Source organism: Oncorhynchus gorbuscha, linkage group LG17 (assembly GCF_021184085.1).
Source record: "Oncorhynchus gorbuscha isolate QuinsamMale2020 ecotype Even-year linkage group LG17, OgorEven_v1.0, whole genome shotgun sequence".
Classification (NCBI taxonomy): domain Eukaryota; kingdom Metazoa; phylum Chordata; class Actinopteri; order Salmoniformes; family Salmonidae; genus Oncorhynchus; species Oncorhynchus gorbuscha.
The window spans coordinates 14,745,029-14,768,550 of NC_060189.1; the positions used below are offsets into that span (position 1 = coordinate 14,745,029).

A 23,522-nucleotide genomic window follows, 5' to 3' on the forward strand; every position below is an offset into this window, starting at 1 on the left:
GAGAGAGAGAGATGGGGAGAAGGTGAGAGAGAAGGGAGAGAGAGAGAGAGAGAGAGAGAGAGAGAGAGAGAGAGAGAGAGAGAGAGAGAGAGAGATGGGAGAGAGAGAGAGAGAGAGAGAGAGAGAGAGAGAGAGAGAGTGAGATGAGAGAAGGGAGTGGGGGAGAGTGAGTGAGTGAGTGAGTGAGTGAGTGAGTGAGTGAGTGAGTGAGTGAGAGTGAGTGAGTGAGTGAGTGAGTGAGTGAGATGAGAGAAGGAGAGAGAGAGATGAGAGAAGGGAGAGAGAGAGATGGGGGAGAGAGTGACAGAGAGAGAGACAGAGAGAGAGAGAGAGAGAGAGAGAGAGAGAGAGAGAGAGAGAGAGAGAGATGGGGAGAGAGAGATAAAGTCAGTTAGTACTGTGACTTTCCTCCTCTATGATTGAAGAAAGGTCTCTGAGTAGCCAAGGCTACCAGGGAATGTTCATCGTGTCAAACTCTAGCAGTGCTGCAACTCAAATGACTGAAAGTGCAGCAACACCAAAGAGCCATATGTTTAACCCATCACCACGGTAACTACCTGGGAGAGCACAGGTGTGTCGATGTACATCCCTTTACCTGCTTCTCAAGGTTTCCCATTAAATATTACATGTGTACGGTGGTCTTCCTTGTTATAGGACAACATTTACCTGTACTGAGCGGTAAAGGACCACATCTAAAGACACACTTTACACAAACCGTTGGCGTGTTTTGCAGATGTATGCGAGTCTGTCCAGTTGCTGTGCAGCCAGGTTGGTGTTATTGTTCCTCACTCCCTGACCGTCTGACCTACACCTCCTCTCTGGAAGAACAAAGGTCAGAGGTTAGAGGGAGGAAGGAATAATGACACAGCATAAACACACCAAGAAAGTAAGGGGAGGGAGAGAAGGTGAGGTAATTATACATTATGAGACTTCAATTGGCTCTGTGAGTGAGTGAGAGAGAGAGAGAGAGAGATACCCCACTGTTCCTGCAGTGTTGTCAGGTTGTGTAGTCGTCTCTGGTGGTAGAGTCTCTCCAGCTGAACACAGCACACTGCTCGCTCATCTGGTCAACACAGGGTTAAGGAAACACATACACACACACACACAATATGACTAATCTGCCTACATAATTCAGTCATTGTTTTGTAATACAAATGAGATGATGAGTGAATGAAGAGTAGGTGTATCTTGTGTGAGGGTGGAGGGGACCTACAAAATAACAATGAGACAAACAAACCACTTGAGTCAACCACACAAACCAGACAGGGCTTTTAAAACGCTAGACAGGGGACCTCTACAAGTCTTTTAAACGCTAGACAAGGGACCTCTACAAGGCTTTTAAATCCATGAAGGGGAGGGAACGAGTGCACATTTAGAATTAAGGGGAGGAAAAAGAGTTTGCAGAGCTAAAGAGATGGAAAGATAGAGGGAGGGTGGGGCTTTCAGGAGAGAGAGTAGATAGAGAATGTCCCCACAGAATATAAAGAGATTAGCAGCAACAAACACACAGCACTCACCAAGCACTAAGAGATATCAAGATAGGAGGCTAACAACAATGAATCACCTTAAAATGGTAGATATACTGAGTGTACAAAACATTAGGAACACAGGGATGCTGGCCCATGTTGACTCCAATGCTTTCCACAGTTGTGTCAAGTTGGCTGGATGTCCTTTGGGTGGTGGACCATTCTTGATAGACATGGGAAACTGTTGAACATGAAAAACCCAGCAGCGTTGTAGTTCTTGACACAAACTGGTGCTCCTGGCACCAACTACCATACCCTGTTCAAAGACACGTAAATATTTTGTCCTGCTGGTTCACCCTCTGAATGGCACACGCACAACACCTGTCTCAATGCTTAAACATCTTTCTTTAACCTGTTTCCTCCCCTTCATCTACACTGACATCAATAAGGGATCGTAGCTGTGTGTGTGTGCTTGAATGAGTGCGTTCCCCAGTTGCACTACACTCCATGGGCTGCGTGTCGAGGAAAGGTACAGATTACAAACTTGTAAACATATTTTATTTCTCTCCTTCTGAACCAATAGCTTTGTATGGGTGATAGGAACATAACTATGTATGTCTCCAGTTGGTTCTGAATTTGTCCTACATAGAGCAGTCCATCATGTCTCCAGTTGGCCTGAATGCCTGCCTGCCTCTGTCCTACCTGCCTGCCTGCCTGCCTGTGTACTGCCTGCCTGCCTCCATATATTACCTGCCTGCCTGGTCTGGTCTGGTCTGGTCTGGCCTCTGCCTCCTGGCCTCCTGCCTCTGCCTCCTGTCTGTCTGTCCTGCCTCCTGTGCCTGCCTGCCTGCCTGCCTGCCTGCCTGCCTCCTGCCTGCCTGCCTCTGCCTGCCTGCCTCTGTCCTGCCTGTCTGCCTCTGTCCTGCCTCTGTCCTGCCTCCTGCCTGCCTGCCTGTCCTGTCCTGCCTGCCTGTCTGCCTCCTGCCTGCCTCCTGTCCTGTGCCTGTCCTGTCCTGTCCTGTCTGTCCTGCCTGCCTCCTGCCTGCCTGCCTGCCTGCCTGCCTGCCTGTCTGCCTGCCTCCTGCCTGCCTGCCTCCTGCCTGCCTGCCTCCTGCCTGCCTCCTGCCTCCTGCCTGCCTGCCTGCCTGCCTGCTGCCTGCCTGCCTGCCTGCCTCCTGCCTGTCTGTCCTGCCTGCCTGCCTGTCCTGCCTGCCTGCCTGCCTCCTGCCTGCCTGCCTCCTGCCTCCTGCCTCTGCCTCCTGCCTGCCTGCCTGTCTGCCTGCCTGCCTGCCTGCCTGTCCTGCCTGCCTGCCTGCCTGCCTGCCTGCACTGAGGCACTGAGGCACTGAGGCACTGAGGCACTCTGTATAAGCCCAGAGCTTTGCTGTAGAAAGCCCCTGCAAAGAAAACATCTAGTGTTCCTGTCTGACCAAAAGAAAGAGCACAACGATAAGAGGCTTGAACCCTGTGGTAGGTTTAAACTGGAACACAGCACAGCCTGAGAGTTGGAATGAACCAGAGAACCCTGTCATTTACTAGAGAGAGACAGAGATATGAGCTGACTGATAAGGATACACTCTTCATAGACCTAGAGGGCATAACACACACGTCATACACACACATACGCTCTCACACACGGTCAAACAAGCACACACACAAGTGATAAGGATACAATCTTCCTGGAGGACAAAGGCCTCAGCTATCTGCAGAGAGGGAGACAGAGGGGTTAAAGGTTAACAAGTATATTCATTTAGACACTGCTTTTCAATTCTAGTCACCCAGAGCAACTAAGTGTATTCCACCCAGGAATAGACAAATACATACTGTATTACCATCAACTGCACTATCAAAAAGTTAAACTATGTATATAGCCTAATACAGAATAATGATTCAATTACATTTAGTATGACTTTAACCCTGAGACAAAAACACGTAAACAGCCTCCCTAAGAGGCATTAAAGAAGGTAAACACACACAAACACTGTCGGGTAAGCAAGAGAAACACTGCTCATCTCCATGGACACAGTGGAAAATGCAGGAAATAGCTGGAAAGTCTTTAAAATCCTTCTTGATCACAGTTGCATTTGTAGTTTACAAAGTTCCCCTTATCCACCTGTAGCTAGGAGGTGAGGCGAGCTCCACAGGCTGATAAAGCAGCAGTGGTGTGTCAGACTCTACCTCTCTAGTGACTGTTATTGTTCTCCTGCTGACTGAAGTGGAGAGAGAGAGAGAGAGAGAGAGAGAGAGAGAGAGAGAGAGAGAGAGAGAGAGAGAGAGAGAGAGAGAGAGAGAGAGAGAGAGTGAGTGTGTGTGTGAGAAAGAGGGCATGAGCGCTCGCATTTCTAATCAAGTGAGAGGCGGTAACAACCCACTGACCTCTCTCACACTCACTCTTTCTCCCTCTTCTTTGTTGCAAGTAATAAAACATTTATATAAATATGAATTGCTCATTTTGCTTGCTTGTGGTGCGTAGGCCTACATGTGCGTGAGAGAGAGAGAGAGAGAGAAAGGGAGAGAGTGAGAGAGAGCTCAGGGGAGAGAGAGAGAATGAGGGAACAGTGAGAGAAATAAGAGGCTTTGACAAAAAAAACAAGAGAAAATACTTCCTCCTAATGTACTACATGTTTTTATAGGAAGTATAAAAGTATCAAATATAATCTCCTTCGTAGAAAGCTCCATTAAAACTCAGGGAGACATAACACAAACACTCATTCTGCCCTTACAAGGGCTGGTCAGAACTCCCTGGGTTGCTAAAAACTGTCTGGATCTCGACCAATCAGATTGGAGACAGGGGAAGAAGGTCAGAGGTGAACAGATGTGAGTTGGTTAGCATAGGGCTGTGTTCAGAGCATTGCAGAAAGAAAATGAATAAAGCTGACATGATTCCCTGTTCTATCCAACAGATGTCATGTCATGTCCCAATCCCAAATTGACCCCTTGACCCTACAGGGCTTCCCAAACCTTTTTGACCCAATTTTGATATCTGAAAATTCTTGCGACTCCAACCATGTGAAAATAATGTAATTAACAGCCAATGTTTACTTTTTTACTTTTTACATTTTTAAAAATAGGAACTATGACAGTCAATTGCAAAACATTCTAACAGTATTTCTGGTTGTCTTGAACGCACTGAAGTCAGAGATTTCCGAGTTTGATTTCACTAACCGGAATGTCAACTGAGCAAGGATCATAGTCAAATGGATTGGAAAGTAGGTCCCAAAGTGCTCTTCCAAGTGTTGGATGTGAGCGGTCATCACTCGTGTGGGACACTTCCTGATGCTGTTTTCTGTTACAAACATACTTTCCTCTGGATCAGTCACTCATCTGGAGAATGTTTTTTATTTCCCCTGCATTCCCCTATATTACCCTGTATTTCCCCTGTATTCCCCCTGTATTACCCCTGTATTTCCCCTGTATTCCCCCTGTATTACCCTGTAATTCCCCTGTATTACCCCTGTATTCCCCTGTATTTCCCCTGTATTTCCCCTGTATTTCCCCTGTATTACCCTGTAATTCCCCTGTATTACCCCTGTATTCCCCTGTATTCCCTGTATTACCCTGTATTCCCCTGTATTACCCCTGCATTACCCTGTATTTCCCCTGCATTACCCTGTATTTCCCCTGCATTACCCTGTATTTCCCCTGCATTACCCTGTATATCCCCTGTATTTCCCCTGCATTACCCTGTATTACCCCTGTATTTCCCCTGTATTACCCTGTATTTCCCCTTGTATTTCCCCTTGTATTTCCCCTGTATTACCCTGTATTACCCCTATATTACCCTGTATTTTCCCTTGTATTTCCCCTGTATTACCCCTGTATTACCCCTGTATTACCCTATATTTCCCCTGTATTACCCTGCATTTCCCCTGTATTTCCCCTGTATTTCCCCTGTATTTCCCTGTATTACCCCTGTATTACCCTATATTACCCCTGTATTACCCTATATTTCCCCTGCATTACCCTGTATTTCCCCTGCATTCCCCTGTATTCCCCTTGTATTTCCCCTGCATTCCCCTGTATTCCCCTGTATTTCCCCTGCATTCCCCTGTATTACCCTGTATTTCCCCTGTATTTCCCCTGTATTACCCCTGTATTACCCCTGTATTACCCCTGTATTTCCCCTGCATTCCCCTGTATTTCCCCTGTATTTCCCTTGTATTTCCCCTTGTATTTCCCCTGTATTCCCCTGTATTTCCCCTGCATTCCCCTGTATTCCCCTGTATTCCCCTGTATTACCCTGTATTCCCCTTGTATTTCCCCTGCATGCTTGCATTCAGTTTGTTCAGTTTCTAAAATGTGTCTGATAAATTTCATTACACAGAAAGTCAACCAAGTGTTTTTTTACCTCCATTGTGAACTATAAGAGTTCCTCTCTTTATGAAAAACATCTTTCCACCACTCCCCATCGTTAACCACCAAGCTTCGGTGTGAAATACAACATTGTCCTGTTCTGATCCCATATCTCCACAGAGTGTTGTGAACAGGCGTGCGCAGTAGATGTGGTTTGATGTAGTCAGAGTTCTCTGCTCAGCTCGTTTGGCGCCAGTTGCTCTCGTTGTGCCATACAATGCTTCCATATGGCAGTTTGAGTTATTAAGAGTTTCCTGTTGATTGCTAGCAATAGCATGAATTCTTCATTAAACACTGTTATTTGAGAAATGTATTGATGTGAGTTTCTGTGCCTCTTCCCTCCCACACGTGGCTTTCACCATATAAATTGCGGCTGGTAATATCAAAATCTCTGCAATATTGTGTGGTTTCATAGTGTAGCGGGTCCAACCGATTCACAGGTACAGTGTAGTCTCTTTCCATGATCTGGTTGAATATTACCATTTAGATTTGAATCATTTACATTTTTAAGGTTAACCACATGATTTTGAGATACAAAGACAATATTATAATATACAGTAAATCATTTGTTTTGTATTTTATTTTTGTCAGGATTTTTGAAATTCTCCCGTGACACCATTTTCATATTAGGAACCACTGCCCTATGCGAATGTGAAGATCTGAGAGGATTTGATTGCCATAATCAATATGGTGAAACTTTCACCTAACCTATCAGAGGGCAAGGTGGAGCGATTACCATATTGAATGCACCGGTCAAATCCTCACAGTCTGTGCTAGGGTCCAGGGTTCCATTTGGGCCATGTCTATTCTCAACAATACATTTATATCTTAACATTCTGTAACGCTGAACCCACCTGAACGCGCCCCCAGGAGACAGTTGAAAGTGTTGGGAGGAGGGAGGGAGTAGACCAATGATGTATTTACATCATTGGAGTAGACAGATGCAGAGAGGTGCTGATCAGAAATGACAGCAGTGCCCCTACTGGTGGAGGAGGGAATAGACAACACATTTTCACTTCACTTCACCCAGAGCTCTGTGTGTATCATAATGACAGGGATTATACCACACTCACACACACTGTAATGTGTGTGTGTGTGGTGTGTGTTCAGTCAGTCTAGTAAATACACTACATGACCAAAAGTATGTGGACACCTGCTTGTCACTAATCTATGATCGTATGCTATCCATTTGTTTGTATGCTGTTCTTTGTAGGACATTTTAATATTTGATTATTAACCAACGATATTAGGCCACTCCTGGCCATGATTACAGACACCTGTGTCTTTTGACACTATATAAACAAGTCATCCCGCAGTGTTTATTACATTTTTGCATCTGAGCTCCTAGAGTGTGCGGCTCTTTTATTTTCAAGTTTCTACTCCGCTAGCCAGCACCTCGTCTTGGTAGGTGTGCTTTTCTTTTTCTTCTAGACACCTGCTTGTCAAACATCTCATTCCAACATCATGGGCTTTAATATGGAGTTGGTCCCTCCTTTGCTGCTATAACAGCCTCCACTCTTTTGAGAAGGTTTTCCATTAGATGTTGGAACATTGCTGCAGGGACTTCCATTCAGTCACAAGAGCATTAGTGAGGTCGGGGCTCTGATGTTGGGCGATTATGCCTGGCTGGCAGTTGGCCAGCCAGGCCTAGCGGCTGTAGCTCAGTTGGTAGAGCATGGTGCTTGTAACGCCAGGGTAGTGGGTTCGATTCCCGGGACCACCCATACGTAGAATGTATGCACACATGACTGTAAGTCGCTTTGGATAAAAGCGTCTGCTAAATGGCATATATTATATTATTATTATTAATATTGCCTGCTAACATGAATTTCTTTTAACTAGGTAAATAAATTGTGCCACTTCTCTTGCATTCTGTGCAACAGAGTCAGGGAATATGCAGCAGTTTGGGCCGCCTGGCTCATGGCGAACTGTGAAGACTATTTCTTCCTAACAAAGACAGCCTAGTTTGCCAAACGGGGGATTTTCAAAAGCGCATAATCGTTGCACGAATGTACCTAACCATAAACACCAATGCCTTTCTTCAAATCAATACACAGAAGTATATATTTTTAAACCTGCATATTTAGTTTAAATAAATTCATGTTAGCGGGCAATATTAAACTTTGCTCGCTGCAAACTAATTTGCCAGAATTTTAGGTAATTATGACATAACATTGAAGGTTGTACAATGTAACAGGAATATTTAGACTGATGGATGCCACCCGCTATATAAAATACAGAACGGTTCCGTATTTCACTGAAAGAATAAACGTTTTGTTTTCGAGATGATAGTTTCCGGATTCGACCATATTAATGACCTATGGCTCGTATTTCTGTGTGTTATTATGTTATTTGATAGAGCAGTCTGACTGAGCGATGGTAGGCAGCAGCAGGCTCGTAAGCATTCATTCAAACAGCACTTTCGTGCGTTTGCCAGCAGCTCGGGGTGCGCGCTAATAGAGTTTCAAACGTCACTCGCTCTGAGACTTGGAGTAGTTGTTCCCCTTTCCCATGCAAGGGCCGCGGCTTTTGTGGAGCGATGGGTAATGAATCTTCGAGGGTAGCTGTTGTCGATGTGTTCCTGGTTCGAGCCCAGGTAGCGGTGAGGAGAGGGACGGAAGCTATACTGTTACACTGGCAATACTAAAGTGCCTATAAGAACATCCAATAGTCAAAGGTATATGAAATACAAATGGTATAGAGAGAAATAGTCCTATAATAACTACAACTGAAAACTTCTTACCTGGGAATATTGAAGACTCATGTTAAAAGGAACCACCAGCTTTCATATGTTCTCATGTTCTGGGTTGTCCACATACTTTTGCATATATAGTGAGTAATTACAGCTAACCACAGAGGGAATCACACCTACACCAGGCAGCCAGATAAATGTTGACTTGAGAACAGCGCAGGCAGGTAGAAATACAATATATAGAATGGAGAGGGACGGGCACACACCTGATGGAGGGACTGAGGAAGGTAGGAGTGATCTTTACGTTCCCCTAGCTCCTCTAGGGAGGCAGTGCTAGGCTCTGTGGTGGAGGTTGGTCCTGTAGGCTCTGTGGTGGAGGTGGTAGTAGGTTCTGTGTTGGAGGTGTGCGTCTTTCCTTCAGGGTTACTGTAGGAGGGTTCGTCTGGACAACCTGCTACGGGGCTGATGGGACATGTAGTCTCTGGAGACACAGAAGGGTGGAGCTCTACCAAACTGCCTAAAGAGAGAATGTGAGAGGGAGAGAATTGAGGATGGAGAAGACAAAAAAAAAAAGAGAAAGAAAGAGAGAGAAAGAGAAAGAGAAAGAGAGAGAGAGAGAGAGGGGTGAGGAGACAGAGAGAGAGACAGAGAGAGAGAGAGATCAAACATCAAAGCAACCCTGTTATAAATGTCAGACAGTGAGAGCCAGTGAAAACTGGGCAGAATCTCTACCTACTGAGGAGCGATTACACACACTCTCGCTATGTACTTTTCTCTTTGTGATTCTGTTCTGTGGAAACCATACAGCCCGTTTGAACAATCCCAAGTCCTTTTTATCACATGGTGGGAAATGAATTTGGTTGGTAGCGACATAACATTCATAGTATAATGCACCATTGAGTACTTAAACCGACATGCCCACACACACACAACAGTGAGCCTCGTTGTTAGCCAGACTAAAGGCTAAAACAAGGGATGGACAAAGGCTAGCACAATGACACACAGAGCTCACATCACAGGCTAGCACATTTGGCTACAATGACATCACAATGGAAAAACAACACAATAGGCAACACCCAGTGGCAACTGATAGTTACTCACGTCTTGCCCAGACATTGTGTGTTATGGGACAGGCACCACAGATCATCAGGCTCCTCTCAATCACTTTACCTCTCCACTGACTCCCTACATCTTCCCTTCTTTTCCCTGACTTCTATTAAAATCTCCCCCTATCGATCTACCTCCTCTTCTCCTTCTGTCCTGCTCCTTGCTGTACCACTCTCCTTTACCTCTCCATCTCTCTGGCTGTAGCTGATGTGGTTGCTCTGACATCACTGTGTGACCCGGGCTGTATGCCACAAATCTGATCTGCTGACCGATTAACAGGGTTAGCGTTCAGTGGCTTGCGAAAGTATTCACCCCCCTCGGAATTTCTCCTATTTTGTTGCCTTGCAACCTGGAATTACACTTTTTTGGGGGAGGGGGGGGTTGTATCATTTGATTTACACAACATGCCTACCACTTTGAAGATGCAAAATATTTTTTCTTGTGATACAAACAAGAAATAAGACAAAAAAACAGAAAACTTGAGCGTGCATAACTATTCAGCACCCCAAAGTCAAAACTTTGTAGAGACACATTTTGCAGCAATTACAGATGCAAGTGTCTTGGGGTATGTCTCTATAAGCACATCTCTATAAGCACATCTAGCCACTGGGATTGTGTCCATTCTTCAAGGCAAAACTGCTCCAGCTTCTTTAAGTTGGATGGGTTCCGCTGGTGTACAGCAATCTTTAAGTCATACCACAGATCCTCAATTGGATTGAGGTTTGGACTTTGATTAGGCCATTCCAACACATTTAAATGTTTTCCCTTAAACCACTTGAATGTTGCTTTAGCAGTATGCTTAGGGTTGTCCTGCTGGAAGGTGAACCTCCGTCCCAGTCTCAAATCTCTGGAAGACAAACAGGTGTACCTCAAGAATTCCCCTGTATTTAGCGCCATCCATCATTCCTTCAATTCTGTCTAGTGTCTCAGTCCCTGAAAAACATCCCCGGAGCATGCTTCCACCACCATGCTTCATTGTGGGGATGGTGTTCTCGGGGTGATGTGAGGTGTTGGGTTTGCGCAAGACATAGCATATTCCTTGGACAAAAAATCTACATTTTCATCTCATCTGACCAGAGGACCTTCTTCCATATGTTTGGGGAGCCCCCCACATGCCTTTTGGCAAACACCAAACATGGTTGCTTATTTTTTCTTTAAGCTATGGCTTTTTTATGGCCACTCTTCTGTAAAGCCCAGCTCTGTGGAGTGTACGGCTTAAAGTGGTCCTATGGACAGATACTCCAATCTCCGCTGTGGAGCTTTGCAGCTCCTTCAGGGTTATCTTTGGTCTCTTTGTTGCCTCTCTGATTAATGCCCTCCTTGCCTGGTCTGGGAGTTTTGGTGGGAGGCTTTCTCTTGGCAGGTTTGTTGTGGTGCCATACTCTTTCCATTTTTTAATAATGGAATTAATGGTGCTCCGTTTGAAACACGTTATGTCTTTAATTTCACTTCGCCAATTTGGACTATTTTGTGTATGTCCATTACATGAAATCCAAAATTAAAATACATTTAAATTACACGTTGAAATGAAACAAAATGGGAAAAAATGCCAGGGGGATGAATACTTTTGCAAGGCCCTGTAAGTGCACACATACAAAGACACATACGCACACACAGACATACACAGACACACGCACACTCGTAAGCCCAGACGATTGAGTAACCCAGACCTTCAACCATGGTGTGTGCGTTACCTGTGTCTGAGAAGGAGGAGTCAGTCATAGGAGTGTCGGGTGCTGTCACGCTGTCCTTCTCTTCTTCCACTATCACATCATCATCATCCTCTCCCTTCATCTTTCTATCACCATCTTCCTCCTCCTCTTCATCCCTATTAGCATTTAAAGAGTCTTGTTCGATGGAGTCACATCCAACCCTCTGACCATCATCGAGTTGAGTTTGTGTCAAGTTCTGGTTTTGGTGGGCGGAGACCTGAATTGGTTCCGAGGGGTTCGATTGGTTGTAGTGGAGGTCCACTACGCCCTCCTGACCCTCTGACACCACTGGTCCCGCCCTCTCGCACTGACCTGGAACCAGAAAAAGAGACAGGTTCTGTTGTTGTCATAACACACAGAAGGAGATTCCAATCGACTCTGGAGGCACTCATGTAGATCTAATACAGGGTCTTCCACCTTTTCTTGCCCAGGGACCCCCCCCCCCAGGCAAATTAGCAACCCAGAAACCCTCTCCCAGGCAAATCAGAGACTCAGGGACCCCCGCCCAGGCAAATTAGCAACCCAGAAACCCCCTCCCAGGCAAATCAGAGACCCAGGGACCCCCGCTCAGGCAAATTAGCAACCCAGAAACCCCCTCCCAGGCAAATCAGAGACCCAGGGACCCCCGCCCAGGCAAATTAGCAACCCAGAAACCCCCTCCCAGGCAAATCAGAGACTCAGGGACCCCCGCCCAGGCAAATTAGCAACCCAGAAACCCCCTCCCAGGCAAATCAGAGACCCAGGGACCCCCGCCCAGGCAAATTAGCAACCCAGAAACCCCCTCCCAGTCAAATCAGAGACTCAGGCACCCCGCCCAGGCAAATAAGAGACCCAGGCACCCCGCCCAGGCAATTCAGAGACCCAGGGACCCGCACCCAGGCAAATTAGCAACCCAGAAACCCCCTCCCAGGCAAATCAGAGACCCAGGGACCCACGCCCAGGCAAATCAGAGACCCAAGCACCCCGCCCAGGCAAATCAGAGACCCAGGGACCCACGCAAAATCAGAGACCCAGGCACCCCGCCCAGGCAAATCAGAGACCCAGGGAGCCACGCCCAGGCAAATTAGCAACTCAGAAACCCCCTCCAAACACATTTGCCAAAAGCAGCTGTTTAGCTGGTTAAACAAAAGGTCATCCATGTGTCGTCAAGAAGGCTTTCCAACACTTTCTGCGACTGGTATTCACCTGGAGCCTTTTCAAAGACTATGTCAGATACTCCAGTGAGTGTAATTAGCTCCAATGAATGTAATTAGCTCCAATGAATGTAATTAGCTCCAATGAATGTAATTAGCTCCAATGAATGTAATTAGCTCCAGTGAATGTAATTAGCTCCAGTGAATGTAATTAGCTCCAGTGAATGTAATTAGCTCCAGTGAATGTAATTAGCTCCAATGAATGTAATTAGCTCCAATGAATGTAATTAGCTCCAATGAATGTAATTAGCTCCAATGAATGTAATTAGCTCCATTCAGTGTCATTATCTCAATATTAGGAGTTGAGATACAGTGCCTATAAAAACAAAATCTACACCTCCATTGATTTCTTAATTTTATTGTGTTACAAAAAGTGGGATTAAAAGGAATTTCATGTATTTTTTGTCAACAATCTACACAAAATACTCTTGTCAAAAAAAAAACTCAAATTAAGATTCATTAAAAAGAACACCAATAATAATTATTCACCCCAGAGTCAATTCATGTTAGAAACACCTTATTGAGAGTCTCCTTGGGTAAGACTCTAAGAGCTTTGGGTAAGACTCTAAGAGCTTTGGACACCTGTTTTGTGCAATATTTGCACATTATTCTTTTCAATATATATATATATACAGTTGAAGTCGTAAGTTTACATACACACTCATTTTGTCCATTTTAAAGTCACTACTGGCCTGATCCCTGACCAGTTCCATTCCTATTCTGCAGCTCAGTTCAGAAGGATGACTGCATCTTTGACATCATCCACAGAATAATTACTAACTTGTTTTTATTTTCTTTAACTCGGCAAGTCAGTTCAGAACAAATTCTTATTTATAATGGCGGCCTAGGAACAGTGGGTTAACTGCCTTGTTCAGGGGCAGAACGACAGATTTTTACCTTGTCAACTCGGGGATTCGATCTAGCAACCTTTCGGTTACTGGCCCAACGCTCTAACCACCTGCCACCCCTGTCTGATTTGCTTTTGTTACAATGCTCACACTAACCCAATGCTCACACTAACCCAAATGCTCACACTAACCCAAATGCTCACACTAACCCAATGCTCACACTAACCCAATGCTCACACTAACACTAACCCAATGCTCACACTAACCCAATGCTCACACTAACCCAATGCTCACACTCACACTAACCCAATGCTCACACTAACACTAACCCAATGCTCACACTAACACTAACCCAATGCTCACACTCACACTAACCCAATGCTCACACTAACCCAATGCTCACACTAACACTAACCCAATGCTCACACTAACCCAATGCTCACACTAACCCAATGCTCACACTAACCCAATGCTCACACTAACACTAACCCAATGCTCACACTAACACTAACCCAATGCTCACACTAACACTAACCCAATGCTCACACTAACACTAACCCAATGCTCACACTAACACTAACCCAATGCTCACACTAACACTAACCCAATGCTCACACTAACACTAACCCAATGCTCACACTAACCCAATGCTCACACTAACACTAACCCAATGCTCACACTAACACTAACCCAATGCTCACACTAACCCAATGCTCACACTAACCCAATGCTCACACTAACCCAAATGCTCACACTAACCCAAATGCTCACACTAACCCAATGCTCACACTAACACTAACCCAATGTTCACACTAACCCAATGTCCACACTAACCCAATGCTCACACTAACCCAATGCTCACACTAACACTAACCCAATGCTCACACTAACCCAATGCTCACACTAACACTAACCCAATGTTCACACTAACCCAATGCTCACACTAACACTAACCCAATGCTCACACTAACCCAATGCTCACACTAACCCAATGCTCACACTAACCCAATGCTCACACTAACCCAATGCTCACACTAACACTAACCCAATGCTCACACTAACCCAATGCTCACACTAACCCAATGCTCACACTCACACTAACCCAATGCTCACACTCACACTAACCCAATGCTCACACTCACACTAACCCAATGCTCACACTAACACTAACCCAATGCTCACACTAACCCAATGCTCACACTAACACTAACCCAATGCTCACACTCACACTAACCCAATGCTCACACTCACACTAACCCAATGCTCACACTCACACTAACCCAATGCTCACACTAACACTAACCCAATGCTCACACTAACCCAATGCTCACACTAACACTAACCCAATGCTCACACTAACACTAACCCAATGCTCACACTCACACTAACCCAATGCTCACACTAACCCAATGCTCACACTAACACTAACCCAATGCTCACACTAACACTAACCCAATGCTCACACTAACACTAACCCAATGCTCACACTCACACTAACCCAATGCTCACACTAACACTAACCCAATGCTCACACTCACACTAACCCAATGCTCACACTCACACTAACCCAATGCTCACACTAACCCAATGCTCACACTCACACTAACCCAATGCTCACACTAACACTAACCCAATGCTCACACTAACCCAATGCTCACACTAACCCAATGCTCACACTAACCCAATGCTCACACTAACCCAATGCTCACACTAACCCAATGCTCACACTAACCCAATGCTCACACTAACCCAATGCTCACACTAACACTAACCCAATGCTCACACTAACACTAACCCAATGCTCACACTAACACTAACCCAATGCTCACACTAACACTAACCCAATGCTCACACTCACACTAACCCAATGCTCACACTAACCCAATGCTCACACTAACACTAACCCAATACTCACACTAACACTAACCCAATGCTCACACTAACACTAACCCAATGCTCACACTCACACTAACCCAATGCTCACACTCACACTAACCCAATGCTCACACTAACACTAACCCAATGCTCACACTCACACTAACCCAATGCTCACACTCACACTAACCCAATGCTCACACTAACACTAACCCAATGCTCACACTCACACTAACCCAATGCTCACACTCACACTAACCCAATGCTCACACTAACCCAATGCTCACACTCACACTAACCCAATGCTCACACTCACACTAACCCAATGCTCACACTAACCCAATGCTCACACTAACACTAACCCAATGCTCACACTCACACTAACCCAATGTTCACACTAACCCAATGCTCACACTCACACTAACCCAATGCTCACACTAACCCAATGCTCACACTAACCCAATGCTCACACTCACACTAACCCAATGCTCACACTCACACTAACCCAATGCTCACACTCACACTAACCCAATGCTCACACTCACACTAACCCAATGCTCACACTCACACTAACCCAATGCTCACACTAACCCAATGCTCACACTCACACTAACCCAATGCTCACACTCACACTAACCCAATGCTCACACTCACACTAACCCAATGCTCACACTCACACTAACCCAATGCTCACACTCACACTAACCCAATGCTCACACTAACACTAACCCAATGCTCACACTAACACTAACCCAATGCTCACACTAACACTAACCCAATGCTCACACTAACCCAATGCTCACACTAACCCAATGCTCACACTAACCCAATGCTCACACTAACCCAATGCTCACACTAACCCAATGCTCACACTCAACCCCAATGCTCACACTAACACTAACCCAATGCTCACACTAACACTAACCCAATGCTCACACTAACACTAACCCAATGCTCACACTACACTAACCCAATGCTCACACAATGCTCACACTAACCCAATGCTCACACTAACCCAATGCTCACACTAACCCAATGCTCACACTAACCCAATGCTCACACTCACACTAACCCAATGCTCACACTAACACTAACCCAATGCTCACACTAACCCAATGCTCACACTAACACTAACCCAATGCTCACACTAACACTAACCCAATGCTCACACTAACCCAATGCTCACACTAACCCAATGCTCACACTAACCCAATGCTCACACTAACCCAATGCTCACACTAACCCAATGCTCACACTAACCCAATGCTCACACTAACACTAATCCAATGCTCACACTAACACTAACCCAATGCTCACACTAACACTAACCCAATGCTCACACTAACCCAATACTCACACTAACCCAATACTCACACTAACACTAACCCAATGCTCACACTAACACTAACCCAATGCTCACACTAACCCAATGCTCACACTAACCCAATGCTCACACTAACCCAATGCTCACACTAACCCAATGCTCACACTAACCCAATGCTCACACTAACCCAATGCTCACACTCACACTAACCCAATGCTCACACTAACACTAACCCAATGCTCGCACTAACACTAACCCAATGCTCACACTAACACTAACCCAATGCTCACACTAACAATGCTCAACTAACACTAACCCAATGCTCACACTAACCCAATGCTCACACTAACCCAATGCTCACACTAACCCAATGCTCACACTAACCCAATGCTCACACTAACACTAACCCAATGTCCACACTAACCCAATGCTCACACTAACCCAATGCTCACACTAACCCAATGCTCACACTAACCCAATGCTCACACTAACACTAACCCAATGTCCACACTAACCCAATGCTCACACTAACCCAATGCTCACACTAACACTAACCCAATGCTCACACTAACACTAACCCAATGCTCACACTAACACTAACCCAATGCTCACACTAACACTAACCCAATACTCACACTAACACTAACCCAATGCTCACACTAACCCAATGCTCACACTAACCCAATGCTCACACTCACACTAACCCAATGCTCACACTAACCCAATGCTCACACTAACCCAATGCTCACACTAACCCAATGCTCACACTAACACTAACCCAATGCTCACACTAACACTAACCCAATGCTCACACTAACACTAACCCAATGCTCACACTAATCCAATGCTCACACTAACACTAACCCAATACTCACACTAACACTAACCCAATGCTCACACTAACACTAACCCAATACTCACACTAACACTAACCCAATACTCACACTAACACTAACCCAATGCTCACACTCACACTAACCCAATGCTCACACTAACCCAATGCTCACACTAACCCAATGCTCACACTAACACTAACCCAATGCTCACACTAACCCAATGCTCACACTAACCCAATGCTCACACTAACACTAACCCAATGCTCACACTAACCCAATGCTCACACTAACCCAATGCTCACACTAACACTAACCCAATGCTCACACTAACCCAATGCTCACACTAACCCAATGCTCACACTAACACTAACCCAATGCTCACACTAACCCAATGCTCACACTAACCCAATGCTCACACTAACACAATGCTCACACTAACCCAATGCTCACACTAACCCAATGCTCACACTAACACTAACCCAATGCTCACACTAACACTAACCCAATGCTCACACTAACACTAACCCAATGCTCACACTAACACTAACCCAATGCTCACACTCACACTAACCCAATGCTCACACTAACACTAACCCAAATGCTCACACTAACCCAATGCTCACACTAACCCAATGCTCACACTAACCCAATGCTCACACTAACCCAATGTTCACACTAACCCAATGTTCACACTAACCCAATGTTCACACTAACCCAATGTTCACACTAACCCAATGTTCACACTAACCCAATGCTTTTAAATAAATGACCAGGAGAAAAGGGTGAAGAATCGGGACATAAGACAATATTTCAGCTCTCTCTCTCTCTGCCTCTCCTCTCCTAGATCTTATGCAGAGCTCCTCTCTCTCCCTCTCCTCTCCTAGACCTTATCCAGAGAGCTCCTCTCTTCTTCTGCCTCTCCTCTCCTAGACCTTATCCAGAGAGCTCCTCTCTCTCCCTCTCCTCTGCTAGACCTTATCCAAAGAGCTCCTCTCTCTCCCTCTCCTCTGCTAGACCTTATCCAGAGAGCTCCTCTCTCTCCTCTCCTAGACCTTATCCAGAGAGCTCCTCTCTCTCCCTCTCCTCTCCTAGACCTTATCCAGAGAGCTCCTCTCTCTCCCTCTCCTCTCCTAGACCTTATCCAGAGAGCTCCTCTCTCTCCCTCTCCTCTGCTCTGCTAGACCTTATCCAGAGAGCTCCTCTCTCTCCCTCTCCTCTGCTCTGCTAGACCTTATCCAAAGAGCTCCTCTCTCTCCCTCTCCTCTCCTAGACCTTATCCAGAGAGCTCCTCTCTCTCTCCCTGCCTCCCGCACTCACCCATGGGCTCAGCAGGTAGCCTAGTGGTTAGATCGTTGGGCCAGTAACCGAAAGGTTTCTGGCTGGAATCCCCGAGCTGACAAGGTAAAACATATGTTGTTCGCTCTGGATAAGAGCGTCTGCTAAATGACTTAAATGTAAATGTAAATGTTGTTCAGCCCCTGAGCAAGGCAGTTAACCCACTGTTTCCCGTGTGCCGATGACATGGATGTCAATTAAGGGAGCCCCCCCCCGCATCTCTCTGATTCAGAGGTGTTAAATGCGGAAGACTCATTTCAATTGAAGGCATTCAGTTGTACAACTGACTAGGTCCCCCCCTTCCTCTCCCTGTCACCTTCTCATCCTTACCCTCATCCATGGGGCTCCTCCTCCGTGACCTCTCAGCATGAAGGTCGGCCACTCCCCTTGCCACGCCTACAATAAACAGCCCTCCTACTGACTAGAGAGAGAGAGAGGGAGAGAGTTTATTTCCCTTTTGTTTGTCTATTCCACTTGCTTTGGCAATGTAAACATATGTTTCTAATTCCCTTTGAGAGAGGGGGGAAGAGAGAAAGAACGAGGGAGTAGTGAGAGAAAGAATAGAGGCTTTCACTCTTCCACTGCCTTGCCTGTCCTGAGATACTGGGCTGTTTATAAGCCTTCCTCTCATCAGTTCAATTTTGTTTAAAGTTTCACCACATTACAGCAGTAAAACAAGCTAAAATCCTAAAATCTGATCTTTTGACCCCTAAAACAAGAGAAAAGACTTCCTCCTAATGTACTACATGTTTTTATAGGAAGTATAAAAGTATCAAATATAATCTCCTTCGTAGAAAGCTCCATTAAAACTCAGGGAGACATAACACAAACACTCATTCTGCCCTTACAAGGGCTGGTCAGAACTCCCTGGGTTGCTAAGCGCTGTCTGGATCTTGACCAATCAGATTGGAGACAGGGGAAGAAGGTCAGAGGTGAACAGATGTGAGTTGGTTAGAATAGGGTGTGTTCAGAGCATTGCAGAAAGAAAATTAATTCCCTGTTCTATCCAAGAGATAGTCATGTCCCAATCCCAAATGGACCCCTACGCGCATATGACAATCTGAGAGGATTCAATTGGCATAATCAATATGGTTTAACTTTCACTTAGCCTATCAGAAGGCAAGGCGTTATTACCAGTGTAAGGAAGGGAATAGAAAAGAGAGAACATGTCTAACGCAATTCCTGAGTAAACAAACACATTCTTCCAAATCTCAAAACACTGAGAATTAGAGGTCGACAGATTAGGATTTTTCAGCGGTGATAGCGATTCATCTGACATTTTTTATTTATTTATGTATATATATATATATATAAAATAATGACAATTACAACAATACTGAATGAACAACGAACACTTTTATTTTAACTTGATATAATACATAAATAAAATAAATTTAGTCTGAAATAATGAAACATTTCTGTTTGATTTAAATAATTAAAAAACAAAGTGTTAGAGAAGTAAAAGTGCAATATGTGCCATGTAAAAAAGCTAACATTTAAATTCCTTGCTCTGAACATGAGAACATATGAAAGCTGGTGGTTTCTTTTAACATGAGTCTTCAATATTCCCAGGTAAGAAGTTTTAGGTTGAGGTTATTATAGGAATTACAGGACTATTTTTCTCTATACCATTTTGTATTTCATAGACCTATAACTATTGGATGTTCTTATGGGCACTATAGTATTGCCAGCCTAATCTTGGGAGTTGATAGGTAGGCTTGAAGTCATAAATAGCGCTGTGCTTCAAGCATTGCGAAGAGCTGCTGGCAAAACGCACGAAAGCGCTGTTTGAATGAATGCTTATGAGCCTGCTGCTGCCTACCATCACTCAGTCAGTCTGCTCTATCAAATCATAGACTTAATTATAACATAATAACACACAGAAACACGAGCCTTTGGTCATTATTAAGGTCAAATTCGGAAACTATCATTTAGAAAACAAAACGTTTATTCTTTCAGTGAAATATGGAACCGTTATATATTTTATCGAACAGATGGCATCCATCAGTCTAAATATTTATGTTATTATGTTATATTGCACAACCTTCAATGTTATGTCAAATTAATTACTGTCTTTGTTAGGAAGAAATGGTCTTCACACAGTTCGCAACGAGCCAGGCGGCCCAAACTGTTGCATATACCCTGACTCCTTGCAGCCACAAAGTCCTTTTTGATGCTGCACTTGCATAACAGGTGGTCAGCCTGCCACGCAGTCTCCTCGTAGATTACAATGTAATCGGCGTCCAAAAAGGTCATGCCAATTAATCGGTCAACCTCTACTTAGAATACTCTTCAGCATTAAAAAGACAGTTCGGAATAGTTTGTACATATCTTATGACAACATGTTGTGTCGTTTTGTTCATTTTGGACTTTGCCTGTTCCTGCACACAACCTTTTTATCGAGGTAAATTGAAGTCGGTAGCCGAAGTCTACGCCCCCTCGTAAATGCCTGTTGTCATTCCCCAAGAGACGACTCGTCCTCGTGCAAATTTTCTGATGTGAGAAATACTGCACCAAAAATGTCAAAATGTATGTATTGTAACGACCCAGGGAAATTGCCGCACGAGCGTGCTTTTGCAGCACAGTCGATAGCGCGCCGGACCTCGGGCTCTAGACCTGCCCCTTGCTGTTTCATTACATTGGTGTCAGAAGTGGTATCGGACCTTGCATCCACGACAGTGCGTGTGCTTGGCTGGTGAGCGCGTTCCTGTAAGACGTCGAGTCACTAGCTAGCGCGAAGAGGAGGGAGTAGTGTAACGACCCTGGGTTTATAAACGTGGGAATCGGCCCTGCTAATTGTGGAGAGAAAGGTTAGCATGTTTTTATATGATATCTGAGCGAGACTAATAAAATAATGCGCCCCCCCCCCGGCCGGTAATTCAACCATGACAAGTTTAGATTGCTAAATTAGTTTAACTGCCAACTATCTACGAAAATGTAGCTGACATGGGCTAATTGACTGACCATCAGTGACTGACAGAGAAAAACTGCTGATGCACAACCACATTTCTATATTGCACCTTGTGTATTCTACTATTCTAACTCGCAACAGTAAATTGAGACCCAATTTAGCTCCGAAAAAATGTATCGGAGGGCATTCAAAAGGGGGGCCGCCAATTGCCCATCCATGTTCTAGAGGGTTAGGCCCGAAGAAAGACTTCATAGAATGGACATATCCCAGGAGTATTGTATGGAACATGCAGAATAACCTGCAGAGCATGGCAGGTGGCTTTATGCTACGCCTACCTCTGAATTAATGGTGTTATTCACAATGCATCTCTAAGGGGAGTGTGTGTGTCTCAGCAGGGCATGTTGGCGCCAGCTGAACTTGGCCACTGTTAATGTTAACCCTCCTTGCCATCTCTCGTCCTCCCTATCCATCTACCCTTCTCTGTTACTCTTGGCTCTCGGTCTACCACTTATTCTCTCCCTATATCACCACATCATCCTTCGTCTCTGTTCTCTTCCAGGGGGCCCATAAATAATGAAGTACACACACAGTTACACACAGGTGGAAAGTAGGTCAGCCAATCTCACGTGAGAGAAGGGGTAAAAACAATGTTTGGAACACATACACACACATTCGATCCAAAGCCAACTCAACTGACAAAAACACCCAAGTGGGAACATGCACAGGCTAGAACTTGCAATTAATTCACACACAGGGAGTATAATCAATATTAACTAGCCTCACCGGGGTGGATTTTATGACTCATCAACCTGAAGCTACAAGGCATTACACAACACACAGAAGCTACATAGAGGACTGTTCAGGTGACTCGTCTGAATGTAATAAGACGCACTTCCATGTTCCCTCTACACAGATGCTTTATGTGTATCTGGGGGTCTATGTGAAGAACATCAGACAGTTATGTATTCCTCTCATAAAATTAACATACTCTGTCCTCACCCAGTACTACAATACACAACTATTGAAAAAAAAACCTGCTTTACGGCAAGGGCTACAATGCGGACATTTTTTTTCTCCGTGCAGACAATTGTCCTGACAATGCTAGCAAATAATAGGTAATGTCGTGATTAGTTATCTTCACTAGCTTGTCAACGGGTTTACTTGGCTAGCTAGCATAACAAGCTAACCTTAGTTAGCCTACCTATAGCGGTCTACGTTGCTTACGTTACTGTACCTACTACTATACACATTGCTAGCTATTAAGGTCCCGTGTTATTGCAAAATTCAATATGAATTCATATAAGTACGTATATGTTTAACACACGGTTGGATCATGTTAGCTGTGACCTAGCTAACTTGGCTAAATAAACATGTCTGGCTGTCAAGCTAGTGCTTGTCAGGTTTTTACGGTGCTTTTTGATACAAATTCGTTGTCTTCTAAAACACGGCCGTAGCTAGCTACTTACAATTGAATGAATTTTGGGTCCTGTATCCAGTATGCAGGGTGCTGAACCAAACATTGACACTGATATTTGTTTTCCGGTATCTTCCTTGCACCTATCCGGAAAGATTCCCAATCTGACGCTTTCCTATCGGCGGACAGCTTTTGCAGTGGTTTGGCGCCATCAGGCGGTCATATAGCGTAGCTACAAATACGACGAGGTCAAGCGTCAGATGTAAGATAGTTAGGTTTTTCTAGCGGGAAACATATGCTTTATTGCGGGGATAAACAGTTTGTCAAAAATAGTGACAATACTAGTTGAATACTAAGTTTCTAAACAGCATTGTCGACCAACAATGCACACAGACTCCCACAGTCATGATTTGCAACACACCAATTATGCATTCATTTTAAATAAATTACCTTTGA

General features: G+C 44.8%; 1 protein-coding gene across 3 annotated transcripts in view; it reads right to left on the reverse strand.

The window, feature by feature from the left end:
• The window catches only part of LOC124001461 (consortin-like), a 39,171-nt gene extending 15,923 nt beyond the window's left edge, over positions 1-23,248 (reverse strand). For 2 of the 3 annotated variants that reach the window (XM_046308214.1, XM_046308213.1), the window contains exons 1-7: positions 23,119-23,248; positions 19,072-19,162; positions 11,313-11,642; positions 8,778-9,028; positions 3,139-3,169; positions 977-1,063; positions 716-818 (exon numbers count right to left, since the gene is read on the reverse strand). In XM_046308214.1, coding sequence (XP_046164170.1) covers positions 716-818; positions 977-1,063; positions 3,139-3,169; positions 8,778-9,028; positions 11,313-11,642; positions 19,072-19,162; positions 23,119-23,172 — 947 coding nt within the window. In that variant the 5' untranslated portion in view covers positions 23,173-23,248. The remainder of the gene's footprint in view (positions 1-715; positions 819-976; positions 1,064-3,138; positions 3,170-8,777; positions 9,029-11,312; positions 11,643-19,071; positions 19,163-23,118) is intronic. The other variant, XM_046308215.1, reaches the window with a different exon arrangement.
• Between the last annotated feature and the right edge of the window lie 274 nt (positions 23,249-23,522).